Source organism: Dermacentor silvarum, chromosome 4 (assembly GCF_013339745.2).
Source record: "Dermacentor silvarum isolate Dsil-2018 chromosome 4, BIME_Dsil_1.4, whole genome shotgun sequence".
Taxonomy (NCBI): domain Eukaryota; kingdom Metazoa; phylum Arthropoda; class Arachnida; order Ixodida; family Ixodidae; genus Dermacentor; species Dermacentor silvarum.
This window is the reverse complement of record NC_051157.2, coordinates 186,049,161-186,064,732: the sequence shown is the minus strand read 5'-3', so window position 1 is coordinate 186,064,732 and position 15,572 is coordinate 186,049,161. Positions and strand designations below refer to the sequence as shown.

Sequence of the window (15,572 nt, the reverse complement as noted above, 5' to 3'; positions counted from 1 at the left end):
GGCTTGTATTTCAATGTCTGGTTGAGTGTCAATTTCTTATTTATTTAATCGCGTAGGCTCCGCGGCGGCGGTGCTGGACGGTGCTCAGTGCTCTTAGAGAAACGCGATAGAGGAGTCCCGCCGCAGTGCACGCCTCACATAAATCGTTTCAGCGGTGGCAATACGTTGTGTCGCTATATTGGTTCAATGCTAAAGCAGTACTGTCGACAGAAATCGTGACGTTGGATTTGCCCCACATTTATTTTGTTATTCAAGAGCTGAACATGCGCAGTGGCACATGCGCAGTTACCCAAGTTGGCGTTCAAGAGGTTTACCAAAGAGCCGCACCTACCTAGAGGCGGCACATAACGCAGCACCCAGCGACACACGTTGGTCTGACGGTTGGGTTCGAACCTTGGTCCCTCAGCATATCAGCCCGATGTGCTACCCATTAGATCATGGACTACCCAGTCCCACTGACCCACGGTTGCTGGAAAAAAAGATTAGAGACGCAGACAGAAAGACAGACAAACGCCATAAAATGCGTGAAGTAACCTAAGAATGGTAATCACATTACAAATAGGAAGTAATCGTGAAAGAAGAAAGAGGAATCAGGGTCATGGGTCAGCGATTTTGTTGGTGTGTTGCTTGTGCAAGCTGAATTTCTCAGGAACATAAACTCGTACCTTCTCGACCCACGTTCTGTCCTACTTAGAATACATCAGGTTATGTAGCGATATGTAAGAGCAAACAAGATGTTCGTATGCCATGCATACTTCTTGACCCACACATTGGAAGGAAGTATCCTAAAATCGTGCGAGTTCTCGTGGTTTCCTGATGGTCGAATAGCGATCCATCACCTAGCACCGTCGTATAAGCGTTCATTCGAATCATGCAGAAGTATGCGTGGCAGTTACATAGTGCCAGCGTTTTGCAGAAGCCGGCAGTAATAGCCCTGCCTTCTATGTGCAGGAGAGGGTAGCAGTCAAGCGCAAGGCTAAGTGGCTTTCCACGATGCTTTCACTCGCAAGACCCTAATTCTCCTTCGGACCGACCACGGAAGAGCAGCCGGCGAATGCAAATTGGTGGTTTTCGGTGTTTGCTAAGGTTGGACAGAAAGGATAAACATCAATCCGTCCCACCTCTACAGGCCGGTCACGGCAATTTTGTCTCCGGGATGTCGCCATTCCTAAAGGTTTTCTCGCGTGGTGTGGGCCTTTGTATTTACCTACGAGCTATGACGTATGATCGAAAGGTATAAAACTACCTGCATGTCTCTTCAATGCGTAGTTTCTGGCTTGTTTCGACGATAGGTGAGTCTCTCAAGGAAAGAGATATGGTTCTCCGCTTTGACTTGTTAGGCGCGCTTGCACCTAAAACAGTGAAACTTACTGGGCGCCGTCGCTACTTCACATGAGTTGCTAGCCGCTGCTTTTTTTATAACGCAAATGATACAGCAGGTAGGCTTTGCAACATAAGTTGAATGAATTTCGAACCAGCATTCCTACCTTACCTTCTTTGCTATAGTGAAATTAATACATCGCAAAATGGGCTTATTGTACAAACCAGGCTGTCCTACGAGGTGTGATCGGAGGTGCATCAGGAAAGAACAGAAGCTTTGCCTGCAAAAACTGTTCCTAAAATACTGTCTTTTTACAGCATCTGAGCTTATTCACGGTCATTGAATGTCACTGTCATTGCTTAGTGCGTCCTTATTTTGTTCGTTTGCATGTATGTCGTCCTTGGTCATCACAAGATGTGTACTACCTACGTTATTACGGTAGCATAATTTCTACGCAGTGCATCTTCGCGCTTCAGAAGAGAGTGGCTGCAGTGATTGTGTTCGTCTATGCAATATCCAGCGTCATGCAATGCGTCGTAAACGACAGCCCAGCCTGGGCAAAAGCTTACATGTTTAAAATTAGCCAGCGAGGTAAAGGGCTCTACATATTGTTACGCGCAAAGGAGACCGTTTGTAAACCTTACAGATGATGGGGACCGTTTATTTTAGGTCGCGAAGGTGAGCGCAAGAGCGGCTGGCTGGTTGATGCACTCAGCGTCGTCCTCTTTCTCTTTTCCAACCCGGGCCCGCTAGCACGTTCACCGGTCCTCGTTTTCCTCACGCGTAACATTCCTCCCGTCGCAGACGAAGCCCGGCGGGCGAGTCAATCCATTTGTCTTGAAGTGAAGAGTTTCAAGCGGGCCACATGGACCACTTGGGTCTTGGCAGCTCATCTACCACTCGCCATGAGGCGAGCTATGTTATAGGTGACTTCCGTCAGTCTGTTAAGAATCACAAACGGGCCATCGTAGGTGGCCAAAAGCTTTTGGCATAACCCGCGTTTCCGTACTGGAGTCCACAGCCAGACTAAATCACCCGGGCGATAGATTACCGGACGGTGGCGAATGTCGTAGCGTGCTTTTGATCTGTCCTGCGATGCCAAAGTGCGCAAACGAGCGATACGACGAGCTTCTTCGGCAAGGCAGAGAGTCTCGGCGATAGTGGGATTTTCGTGACTGTGGAAAGGGAAAACAGTGTCGATTGTGTACCGGGGTGGCCGTGCGTACAGCAGGAAGAAAGGGCTATACCCGGTAGTCTCATGTTTGGCGGTGTTGAACGCGTACGTGATAAAAGGCAGTACGTCATCCCAGTTCTTCTGGTCGGATGAAACATACATAGATATCATGTTTACAATTGTTCGGTTGGTGCGCTCCGTGAGCCCATTCGTTTGTGGATGGTACGGTGTCGAGTGACGCAAGTGGGATTCACACATACGAAGCAGCTCCTCCACGACATCCGCTGTGAATTGTCGTCCACGGTCGCTGATGATCACGCGAGGCGGACCATGTCGCAGGATGACATATTTCAGCAGGAATGTTGAAACGTCATTGGCAGTTGCGGAGGGCACGGCCACCGTCTCGCAGTAGCGTGTGAGGTAGTCGACGCAAACAACTATCCAACGATTTCCTTTGGCTGATTTCGGAAAAGGGCCCACGAAGTCAATGCCCACTTGTTGGAAAGGCGTGCTTGGAGGCGGGATCGGCTGCAGGAGACCGGCTGGACCTGTAGATGGACGTTTGTGGCGCTGACACTGCATGCAGCTGGCCACATACGTTTCAACAGAGTGTCGCATTCCAGGCCAATAAAATCGTTCCTGAATCCGGTAGAGCGTCCTCGCCGAACCTAAATGGCCAGACGTAGGGTCGTCGTGCATAGCACTCAGGATCGCTATGCGAAGGCTCTCCGGCACCACTAGAAGAAAACGTGCGCCTGTGCCGGAAAAGTTCTTCTTGTACAGGAGTCCATCACGCACGCAGAAATCGTGTGCTTTAGTAGGGGTAGTCGTAGCGGTGAAGAGCGGTGCTAATTTAGCGTCCTTTCGCTGCTCGGCTTTGAAACAGTCGAAGTCTGGAAAACGCGGTGACAGAGAAGCCACAAGGTGATCGAAGTCGTCGGCGTCACAGTCCGTAGTGCTAAGTGGCATACGCGAGAGGCAGTCCGCGTCAGCGTGTCGTCGACCACACTTATAAGAGACGCTGAAGCTGTATTCTTGCAGTCGGAGCGCCCAGCGCGCAAGGCGGCCACAAGGGTCACGAAGATTTACAAGCCAACACAATGAGTGGTGGTCGCTGACAACTGTGAAGGGGCGTCCATACAGGTAAGAGCGAAACCGCTGAACCGCAAATATTACCGCGAGGCATTCTTGCTCCGTGACAGTGTAATTCTGCTCAGGCCTACTTAAGGATCGACTTGCATATGCGATCACGTGTTCCCGGTCACCATGGCGTTGAACTAGGACGGCACCAATACCTATGCCACTGGCATCCGTATGGAGCTCCGTCGGAGCTGAAGGATTGAAGTGTTGAAGAACAGGCCGTGACGTCAGCAGAAACTTCAACTGACGAAAAGAAGAGTCGCACTCCGGAGTCCACTCAAAGGGGATATCCTTTCGTAGCAGGCATGTCAGCGGATACGCGACGTCGGCGAATTTAGGAATAAAGCGGCGGAAATAGGAACAAAGCCCCAGAAAACTACGGAGCTCCTTGACAGAGCGTGGTGCACTGAACGCTTCAACGGCTGCTGTCTTCTGGGGATCAGGGCGGATGCCGTCCTTATCGACGAGATGTCCAAGCACAAGGGTTTGGCGGTCTCCGAAGTGGCATTTTTTGGAGTTTAAAACTAGGCCAGCGTTCTTGATGCAGTTCAGGACAATATTCAGACGCGAGTTGTGTTCGTTGAAGGTGCGGCCAAAGATGACGACATCATCGAGGTAACACATGCAGATGTTCCACTTTAAGCCGCGCAGAATATTGTCCATAAATCTCTCGAATGTTGCCGGAGCGTTGCACAGTCCGAATGGCATCACATTAAATTCGAAGAGCCCGTCAGATGTTACGAAAGCAGTCTTTTCCTTGTCCTCAGGATGCATCGGAATTTGCCAGTAGCCGGATCGTAAGTCTACTGAGGAAAAGTAAGAGGCGGAATGAAGGCAGTCTATTGCGTCATCAATACGTGGGAGTGGGTACACGTCCTTTTTTGTTACAGCATTCAGCCGGCGATAGTCGACGCAAAATCTCCAAGATCCATCTTTCTTTTTAACAAGAATCACTGGAGCTGCCCACGGACTCGCTGACTCTTGTATGACTCCCTTTTTCATCATTTCCTGCACTTGTTCGTTGATAATCTGACGCTCTGATGGTGAAACGCGATATGGCTTTTGTCTAATCGGATTTGCCGAACCTGTGTTGATGGTATGGCGTGTTCGAGACGCGGGAATTGCAGGCATTTTGCCCTTCTGCGCAAAGTCGAATACCGAAACGTGCTTCGAAAGCACACCCACTAACGTTCGGCGTTCACTTGTGCTGAGCGATTTATTTACCATCGCCAAAAGGGCCGTTTCCGAACTGTGGCCATCAGGTCCTTCCGGCACTTCTGTAAGTTCAGCCACTGATAAAGACGCGTGTTCCCTGACGAAGGCTAATTTCAAGCCGTTTGGTAGTATAACGGGCTCCTGAGAATAGTTTACGGTCCATAAGCCAGCGCGTCCGCCTTTTATCGACACTACACAATGTGGCACCAACACATTCTTCTTCACACAGTTAATGTGCAGCGGTTCTACGGTAGCATCGAAGCTGTCGGAATTGGCGCCGCAACAGGCAACGGGAACACAAACGGTAGTAGATGCAGGTACGACCGTATCACCACAAACACACAATGTAGTTTCGCGATCTACAGGGTTCTCAAGGAGTCCTGACGGAATCTGACCACTTACGAATACCTTCCCTGTGCGGCAGTCGACAGTGGCACCACACTCCCGCAAGAAATCCATGCCGAGGATCACATCATGAGTCGATCGAGGAATAATTACAAACTCTGTGAGAATAACATGGCCTCCCAAAGACACGTCAGCACTACACACACCAATAGGTCGCAAAGGCTCGCCACTCACTCCACAGAACTTTAAATATTCGTCCCATTTAAACAACACCTTTCGCCCTAACACGTCTTTAAAAGCGACACTCATGACCGAAATTGTTGCGCCTGTGTCCACCAGAGCCATCACAGGCACATTATCTACAAAAACGCGCACTTTGTTTTTAAGCATCAACACAGGAGGTATTTCTGTCAGTAGCACATCTCCAGCGACCTCACCTCCATCGGCCGCGCTAGCTAGTTTTCCGGTGACGAAGGAGATGCGTTGCGACGTAGCGGTGAGGGAGAACGGGAAGCACGAGGACGCGGTGGGGGCGTCAAACTCCTGTCAGACGCTGGGGAGCGATTCCGTGAGCTGCGTGGCCAATACTCGTAGCCAGACGATGCGTGGGCTGGCCACGGGACACCATGGGGCCGTTCGGAGGGCCGTGAAAACTCTGAAGGCTGGCCATACCACGTGTTCATACGCTGGTTACAAAACCGCGATATATGTCCCGGGACACCGCAAGAGTAACACACCGGGGGAGGTCGAAACCTTGATTGTTCGTCGATGAAGCGAATACTGTCATTTTCTCGTGTGTATTCAGTTGGTTCATGGCGGCTGTCATGACGATACATCGGGGGTCGAGAAGGCGTGCGCTGTGCGCGTTGGTCATAGCGTGGAGTCGGAGAGCGTGTTGTCATCCGAGACTGTGGGGCTGCGCTGTACTCTACGGCCGCTGTGCTAACCATCGGTTGCCAAGGGGCCGAACGTGGTGCAGTCATACCCTCACGCGACGTGTACATGACATGGTGGTCAGCTGTTGAACGCGACATCTCATCGCGGCGGGAAAGCTCCTCGCGGACAATCTGTCGGATGGTCGAAGGAAGGTCGAGGCAAGGGCTCGTATCCACACTGGCAACCGTCGTAACGTTTGCCAACCGACCAAACTTTGGCGTAATCCGACGCATCTTGAGCGTTTCAAAAGTTCTGCAATGCCGAATGACGTCGGACACAGAACCTAGGCTTTCTTTACCGATTAGAAAATTGTATACGTCCTCAGCCACTCCTTTCAGCAAATGTCCGACTTTATCTTCTTCTGACATGCGAGCACTGACCACCTTGCACAGCTTTAAAACTTCTTCTATATACGTGGTGCATGTCTCACCTGGTAGCTGCGCCCGTTGCGACAATGTCTGCTCAGCACGCTTCTTTTTGGCGACTGAGTCCCCAAAACAGGCCTTGAGCTCTTCAACAAAACGTTCCCACGTCGTAAGCGCCTCCTCGTGATTCTCGTACCACACGAGTGCGGTGTCGGTCAGGGAGAACACCACATTGGTGAGCTGAGCGGTTGAATCCCACCCGTTGGACTTGCTCACTCGTTTATAGTGGACGAGCCACTCGTCGGCATCTTCTCCCGCTTTTCCTCCGAAGGTGGGTGGAACTCGGTAGTACGGCACCGGACTGCTCGGCGGTGCCCTCGGAGCGGCTCCCTCTTCAGGCATGGCGAAGATGGTCACGGAAGATGGCGGGAGGCCGGCAAGTCGACGGCTTCGACGAAGCTGCAGCAGTGACGGTTCCGTTGTTGTGAGCGCTTACCCAGCACCTCCACCACTTTGTTACGCGCAAAGGAGACCGTTTGTAAACCTTACAGATGATGGGGACCGTTTATTTTAGGTCGCGAAGGTGAGCGCAAGAGCGGCTGGCTGGTTGATGCACTCAGCGTCGTCCTCTTTCTCTTTTCCAACCAAGGCCCGCAAGCACGTTCACCGGTCCTCGTTTTCCTCACGCGTAACAATATTTTCAGGTGTTTTCGGTTCTTCTTTAAGCCCCGACTAATACTATCACTGCTGCAGTTGACCACTCAGCTGTTGCGGCCTATGACCCCTGGATCTTCGTCACGTAAATGCTGAAACACGGCGGGAGAGTGATAACGTAGCTAATATCAAAATGTATTTGTGCATCAGAATAAAAATACAAATATGACTTTATGTATATGTATGAAATATGTATATTTACCGTGAACTGAGTCCAAGTAGAACAACCTACATTATTATTATACGGAACAGCAAAGCGTTAGCCATGACGCATAGTATCGCTGCTTCAACATCGCGGCATAACATTGTAAGTGTGTGCATGTGCCGGCTTCTTAAAGGGACACTAAAGAGAAACAGGAAGTTCAGCTGGAATAAAAGAGGGACCTTCAGGAATGCATGCAGTTCTTGTTGGGTGCAAAAATATGAGTTATTAGCAGAGAAATTCGTAAATAAAAACAAATATCTCTTCCTCAATTTCTCTCACCCCAGATTTGGCGCTGAAGCAGTGTCGTCACAGATTGCATTGCTCTTAGCGAATCAGAATGCACCATGATACGTCACCGCTTGCGTAAACGGCCGAGGCGCTGGCTGCATTATGGCTGCATGGCCGCTGCGTGTGCGTTCACCGCGATGGATACCGTTGCTGCCGCTGAACCTTGCAACGAAGAGCTCGCCAGAGAAGCAGGACTGCATTTCAGCGATATTCAGTGAAACGGAGCGCAAAATGATCCTCCGTGTTCGAGCAGTAGGTGTCTCCGCGTGCAATGGCGGTGAGCCGCCGGCCGTGCCGGCGGAAAGCAGAGCTTCGTTTTCGTCGACGGAACGCGAGGCGTCCGGTCCACCAGGCGACGATGTTCCCAACAGAACAAGCGTAGAAAGTTGCGCATGTACTCGGTATTGTTATTTCGTGGCTTTATATAATGACATTCAGCACTCACCGAGCCGCCAGTTTGCTGCTGCAGGGGCACCGGTAGGGGGTCTGATGAAGGCCGCATTGAGGGAACAGCTCCTCGAGAAAGGATTGGACTCTGCGGAACGCCAAGATACTTTCCGAGGGCAGAATTATATACATAATCCGAGGGCGAGAAATGCAGAGAGCACACCATCGGTTTCTCTGGCTCTTTTGCTGTTTTATCATTGGCAGAGCACTGAGCCATTGCGAACGCCGGGTAACAGGGGCTCATCGCGCGGCACCACATGAAAGGACACAATCAGGTGAACACTGCCACTGCCCCTGAGCAAGCGCCTTGGGCCATTTATACAGCCCTCAACACTACACACAGGATGCATTTTCTGGCTGTTTCCCGCGAAGTCAACGTTTTTCGAGCCACGCAACACGCAACCAAACACTGTAGAGCGGAACAGGCACGCGCGATGACGCATGGAGTGAAAACGAATCTACGAAACTATCACGACCGGATGTAGCGGCATGCCACTTTTTTCTGATTTATTTAATTTTGCACTAAACTTGTACTTACTCGCTTGAAACGGTTTAAAAAGTTGGCAAATGCTGTTTATGTACGTTTAAGAGGTATTTCATTTTGCGTTTTATTAACAGCGATAAATCGCTCTCGACCAATCGAGACCGGCCTCCGTTTGTAATCTCCGACGTCATGAACGTGTAGTGCGGGAAACTCGAAGGAGCGTCAGTACTTATCCTTCAGTTTTTCGCTATTTTCTCGCCTATTAAACATCTAGCTGTTTGTAGTAAGAATGGTATGACTGTGATCGTGAAAGGATAATCTACCATTTACGCTCAACTTCCGGTTTCTCTTTAGTGTCCCTTTAAAGCATAAATAATTATGCACTTAGGTTGCACTTCTACACCGTATTTACGTAGCACAACAGGTTACAGTCCTGTTTTCACTGAAAATATATATTGTATAAAACAAGGTTGAAATACTTTCCCATTTTCCGCTTTTGTAACGTTTTCTGTCCGCAGGGCTATCAAATACGCGCGTCTGATTTGAAAACGAGATGTGATTAAATCGGTGGCCGCACGTAAAACATACTATTGGAATGAACGCAGCAGTGGTGATAACATGGGTTAAATATGGTTTCCTTGGTATTATTGACAATATGATGAAAGAGCAGGAATAATCTAAATCGGCTGTGTTGCATTAAAACGTGAATATTGTCATCTTTGCTCAAGCATGCCAGCAAACCTGTAATGCGGAGCTAACCGGCGGTCTACAGAGATAGGTAGCTTACAGAAACGGCCCTGGCATCTTTTGATCAATAACGCGACATGAAGCAGCAGTAGTTAGTAAAGGCTAAATTTCACAGGCATTGTGCAATATAACGAAAAAATTACAATCGGTCGCTGATAGCACAGCTCGCCCGAATATATGAGTGCCAAATGTTGTACTGAAATTCTGTATCTATGCACTAGCTCATTTACCACTTTCTGGTTCGAATTGCATTGTATTACTAAAGTAAATATATATATTGCGTTGATCGGACTGGAAAAACATAAGTTCGCAAAAAGAAGAAAACAACGAAAATTCCCAGTGCATCTCTTGTGAACACATCAAAGGCTTTTCTCATGAATTGGCAAAAACTTGACGCGTAGAAGACAGCGTAGAAGACAGGCGTAGAAGACAGGCTTCGGACGCGAAAATTCATGATTACAAACGTTTCAATGGGACAATTTTTAAGACGCTTGTTATAACCGCAAAACAAGGGACATGCTTCAGGCAACTAGTTTGAAAGATGCGGAAGCGAGGCCTAACTTCAGCGTTACACGGCACATTGGTACTTGTAAAATATCAGGGAGAACCATCTTTAGCTGCGGCGCCAAGTCGTAAAACTTTGTAGTTGGAGATGCTGACTACTACATTTCTAAAGCTGGTTTGGGCATATCTCCCTACTTGGTATTTTGGTGTAAAGCATTATGATTCCACCGAGAATAAGTACAGCCGAAAGGATTAATTTATTAATTGTGTGAGATTTTGAGCGTTAGATACAATAAACATCTCCGTAGAAAATCAAGAAGGGATTCCTGGCCCTCAATCTCGACGACCCAAGGGGAATATTAGTTGTACAAAATGTGTTGCTATAGATTGAGTTAGGGCCGATGAACCTGATCACTTACGTGTATTGAAGCTCACAAAAAATGGCCATGTTCGAAAATAAAGTGCGCAGGAATACTCCTAACGAACAAAGGACATTGAGAACGGGCCGGCCAACAACCTTCGAACTACCAGTCCAAGCATTCGCATTTGTCCCTTTCGTACTTCTGTATTTTTGCAACACGGGGGTCAGAAAGAGAGCGAGGAAGTAGAAGAAAGGCAGGGAGATAAACCAGACAAGAGTCCGGTTTCTTACCCTATACTGAGAGCGAATGAAAGAGCCAGTAACAAATAAAACAGAAAGAAACAAATGGTGAGAGTGAGCACTCTGCGCAGGCGAGAAAATTCACAGGAGTACTATTGACGATCGCTGAGGCCGGTGAATTTCAGGAACCACACTAGTGCTCGAATAATTTTTTTTGCGCCAGCTACGAATGTGGCCATGGTCTCAGTATTCTTGACGCGACCGTCACCTTTATCAGCGCAGTAAACTGCCACTTTAGTTAGCGTGATTTAGATGCTGAAAGAAACCGCTTACCTAACTAAGAGTAAGCGGCTGTTTCTTGTTTTTATTTTTGTGAGCTTTCGTATTTTTTCGCTTCATAATCTAGATTTTTTTGTGCGCTATTTGTGTGTATACCTCGCAGGAGACTATGGGAAGAATGCTCGTGGCGTTTGTGCTAGCAGTCATGGCCCTGCTGTACGGCCAGTCTTCGGCGCAGTACGGAGGCGGGTTCGGATCTGGGGGCTACAAGCAGGGCGGAGGAGGCTATGATTCGGGAGGAGGCTATGATTCGGGAGGAGGCTATGATTCGGGAGGAGGCTACGAATCAGGAGGAGGCTACGAATCGGGAGGAGGCTACGAATCTGACAGCTACGGTGGTGGGCCCGTGGAACCTGCCAGCAACTACGGTGGATACGGCGCTAACGTGCGGCCCATGATGAGCTCTTACGGCGGTGGAGCACCCAGTTACAAGCCCGTGCCAAACCCTTACGGTTAATTATCGTTCATCTCTCCAATGTATGTTATGCACGACGCAACCATGACTTGTCTTAAAGGAGAACACATGGAACGAGTGATAGTCTTCAATGTTCAATAAACGTAAAATATTCTTGTAGAAAGTCTGTGCCTTGAATGCAAGAGAAAAATATTTTTCTGAGTTCAGTGACCACTTTGTGGACCAAGGGTAATAGCTGTCCTTTGCGGACACGTTGATAACGCACTGGAACCCATGTTGTGACCAGCACTGGCAAAGTGAGCTTTAATGGATTGTGAACCCAGTTCTGTCTAGGGGGGAGGATGGCGATAATTTACAACGCGCTTCAGAACTATGATACTACGGAATTTTGCATCATAAGAACATTGGCAATGTAAGTGATTACATTCTTTAATTTCGGCAAGGGTGTCCTCATGAATACAGCAATACAACAATTCTTTGATATTGGTACATATTGGTTCTCAGTTCATTCATATCAATAAGTAAAATAGTATACCTCAGCAAGTGACAGAAGAACTTGCTTAAAGATTCAGTTCTCCATAATTCTTTGTAGAATGAATTTAATCTTACTCTTTAACTGCAGATAGTCGGTGACGATTGATTTTAGTACATTTATTTGCTACGTCTTCATTATGCGAGGTCGCAAAATTTGCATTGTTCACTGATTTTGTGCGGATGTTGCGATTCTCGGGTTCAATGAGGCCTATGATCAAAGCATTTAGTATATGTCTATACACTAGCACTGGCTTCAACATGCTCATCCAGAATAATTGTCTTCAAGGTCGGCCTTTCATAGAATTTCGTCCTGAAGAATACAAGGAGCCTCTTGTGGGTAAATCAAGGCCGACACATCAATAAATTCCACGCTTGTTTCGAACAATAGTGTCTTTACACAAAATTTTGCACCATTGTAAATATTATCCAGTTGGCAGTATCACACACCACTTTTTCCTGGAAAACTGTAAAATAGTGTGTGATATAGTTCTAACGTCCCTGCTGCCAGGTGTTGTTGTTGAAACGTTGTTGCCGCCTAAACACACGAGGTCGCATTGCATAACCACGTTACATGAGGTGACAAGGCGTTCGTAGATCCTGCGTACGCAGTATAGTGGAGAACGTTATATGTCCTCAGCTGCGGGCCCTGCAAAGCGCTCACGAACTGGAAGAGGTCATGATAAAATAATAAAATGAATAGAAAATGAAGCGAGGTACAAGATTATCCAAAAAGTGCTCGAGGATTCAACACTACATCCTCTTGCACCAAACCAGACTGTGGTTGTGGTCTAAAACGGAGGATATTTGTGTGACGGCTGCGACCTATACTATATATGATGGACATACGCTCCACGGGCGCTCAATGGCGATGTAATTTTGCCGGCAAAACTGAGATCGCGGGATATATCTTCTGCCGTGCCAGCGGCACTCAAATGGCGGTGGCTGGCAGAGTGAGTGAGTAGTGAGTACGAACTTTATTTAGGTCCTGAGGAGAAAGAATTAAAGCGGGGCCAGAGGCCCCGCCAATCAATCCGGTGGCTTCACCCATGCAGGTCGGGGCCAGTAGACAGAGTGCTTCGGCAACGGCCCGGGCCCTCTGGACAGCCTTGAGCTGACCGATGAGCTCTGTGCTTCTAAGCGCTGAGTCGCAGGAGGACTAGTCCGGAAAGTCCGTGCCCGCGTTTGCAGGGCACAGCCAGAGCATGTGTTCGAAGTTGTTGTATTCGTGGCCGCAGTGTGGGCATTCAGTAGGAAGGTCAGGATTGATCCTGCTTTGCGTTGTTGGTGTGATGTATGTTCTAGTCTGAAACTGTCTGTAAATGACGGCCTCTGCTTTTTTGAGCTTTGGATGAGGAGGAGGAAAAATCCTTCGTGCTAACCTATGATTTGAAGTGATGTCGTGGTATGACACGAGCGGGTCTTTGTTTTCTAGGTTCCTCCAGGCTGGGTTGGGCGGCGGGCAGAAAACGCTCTCGTGCTTATGTTCACGCGCATATTGAATTAGAATAAATCAGTGAATGAATGAATCATGCAATATAAGGGGAGGTGGCCCCTGCAATCAAAGTGCTACACCACAGTCGTCAGCTGTGCTTGATAGGTGCAGTAAACATGGCTAAAACGAATTCCGTGCACATTTATGCGGACTAGACAATCTGAAGCATCTCTTCGAACAAGAAGTGCGGAGAGGTTGACTTGTTTCATTTAGTGTTTCAGTGACATCTTACCGCTAAACAGACAAGAGCGAGCGCTTGAGTTCTTGTCTGTTCTAGCGCTCTCAGTCTGCTAACACAACATAGTTACAATGTACGATAAATTATCCCAATATAGTAATTTCTTCTAACGAATAACTTGTTTTTTTAGAACACGCCGATACACTTCGGCCCATGAAACCGAATAAAAATTTGTGTACCGCGAGGTAAGACGTAGCTCGCGAAGACAACAAGCCAACCTTGTCCACTAGCCGAGATATCTGACACCTTATCCATGACTAATAATTTAATGGACATCATGCCTTTGCAGAATTTAACGTTCTTTTGATATCGGCTGCTTGTACCGTTTGACCACATCGAACCTTTGAAGGACCGCTGACACCAAAATTTAGAACTCGACATGTTTGTGTTGTTCGATTCTGTGCATACGCAGTTACGTCTGACCTAGTATTAATGGCGAATGTAGTCTTGAAAATATTTTAATATGGTTTGAAAGTCAGCGGAGCAGACGATCTGAGTAGGTAGCAACTCGCGACACCGTCATAAATATGATGCGCTTAGTGGCTGCTCAAGTTTTCTGTGACGTTTTGCCAGCTCCGCGAATATTTCCGACGCCATGGATAGGGATACGTGCGCGGAGCGCGTCGGTACGCTGGTTCGACTCTTGCATCCTTGCTTCCATGTCAGGCTGGTCGTCTGCTTGCAAGAGACACACGGCACTATTCGATGTCTCATCTGGCGTCAGACTCGTACCAAACACCGCGCCGGGCGATTTCCATGTTCCTACAGGATGAGGCGTTCGATCACGCGCCATGCGAGCAACCAACTCTCACCGACTGAGTCAGACCTGCAACAGAGCCGGCGCATTCGGCGGGCTGGTTATTCTCCGGTTCATCACCGCAGTCGAGGGCACTCGCGTATATCGCTGCTCGCGAAGGCATACAACTCTACTACAGTTTGCTTCTGACAAGATATAGTAAATAAACTTATGTTGAAAGTGCTCCTATTCTGCGCAGCAGCGCCGGCAGTATTAAAGCACTGACGTGATCGCGAGCAGCGCTGCGAGGGGATTTTGCCTCGCAGAAGGACATCCCATGTCGATCATCTTGGCTAAGCGGCTCGCCCGGCTTTCACGTTTGCTCTTCGCACCCACGGCATAAAAAAAGTCAGAGCCCTTCCACCCTGTGAAGAGCGAAGTCAAGTGAAGCTGGCGCTCTGGTGGGATTTGCTTTGTTGGGGTTTAGCTAAATTGTGAATTTGCTATGTTGAATTTGGCTACAAAATGCTAAGCCGATCCCTTCGCTACGTACTCGGGAAAGAGGATTCTGTGCCGGTTCCGAAAAACACAATGACACTTAACACTTAGACAATGGCTATACGATGCCCGGCTCTGAAAGAACTGGCTCGGCGTTCAGGGGCGACGGAGTTCTTAGAGCGTGCCTCACGCTTTTCTACGACGTTCCCAGACAAGAGTCCTTCACCAAATCTCCGTATATACAACCAAAGCTAACCCGAACTCCTCTCACACCCCACTACTCCATTGACCTACTTTTTTCGTACACCGCCATTGGCTGACGCGCCTCACGCTCTCCCCCTCCAACACGAGTATCGGACGGTGCGACTATCCCCGTTCTCCTTTTCATCTGCACCCTCTCACACTATTATCACAGGGTTGAGCTCTTCTCATCTCCTCTCCCGCTAGGTCACGTGGCTTTGCTACACATGGACACGATCCTGGGGGAACTAGCCCTTAACGTGAAAAAAACTGAAGCTCACGGAATTTATTAAAACACGAAATTATTGTAGCAGCCTTATTCATCTAGTCAAAAATAAGCGTCTATTGAGGAGCTGCGGCCGGATCGCAAGCGCTGTCGGTTACGGCGGCGAGCGAGTTGGCCTATACTGGGGCGATTGGCGATCTGTCATCAGAGCAGTACGTCAGTGGATGTCGCGCCGCTGTGGAGGTTTTGTCGCTCGCTGTAATGACGCTTTTATCGACAATGTTCGTGTAATACGACAGAGCGTTACGCGAAGACGTTCGTTTTCTAATTCCTGGCGACGATACGAAGTTTTCCGAGCGTACATACAT

At 48.5% G+C, this 15,572-nt stretch overlaps 1 protein-coding gene across 1 annotated transcript; it reads left to right on the top strand.

Moving 5' to 3' along the window:
- Positions 1-1,216: 1,216 nt before the first annotated feature.
- LOC119450856 (uncharacterized) lies at positions 1,217-11,403 on the top strand. Its single transcript, XM_037714349.2, has 2 exons — positions 1,217-1,292; positions 10,929-11,403. The coding sequence occupies exon 2, from the start codon at positions 10,935-10,937 to the stop codon at positions 11,280-11,282; it is 348 nt and encodes a 115-aa protein (XP_037570277.1). The 5' UTR covers positions 1,217-1,292; positions 10,929-10,934; the 3' UTR covers positions 11,283-11,403.
- The last annotated feature ends 4,169 nt before the right edge of the window (positions 11,404-15,572 follow it).

Bases quoted from the DNA above. Each gene is read 5' to 3' on its own strand.
- LOC119450856 (XM_037714349.2), top strand. From the start codon at position 10,935: ATGGGAAGAATGCTCGTGGCGTTTGTGCTAGCAGTCATGGCCCTGCTG.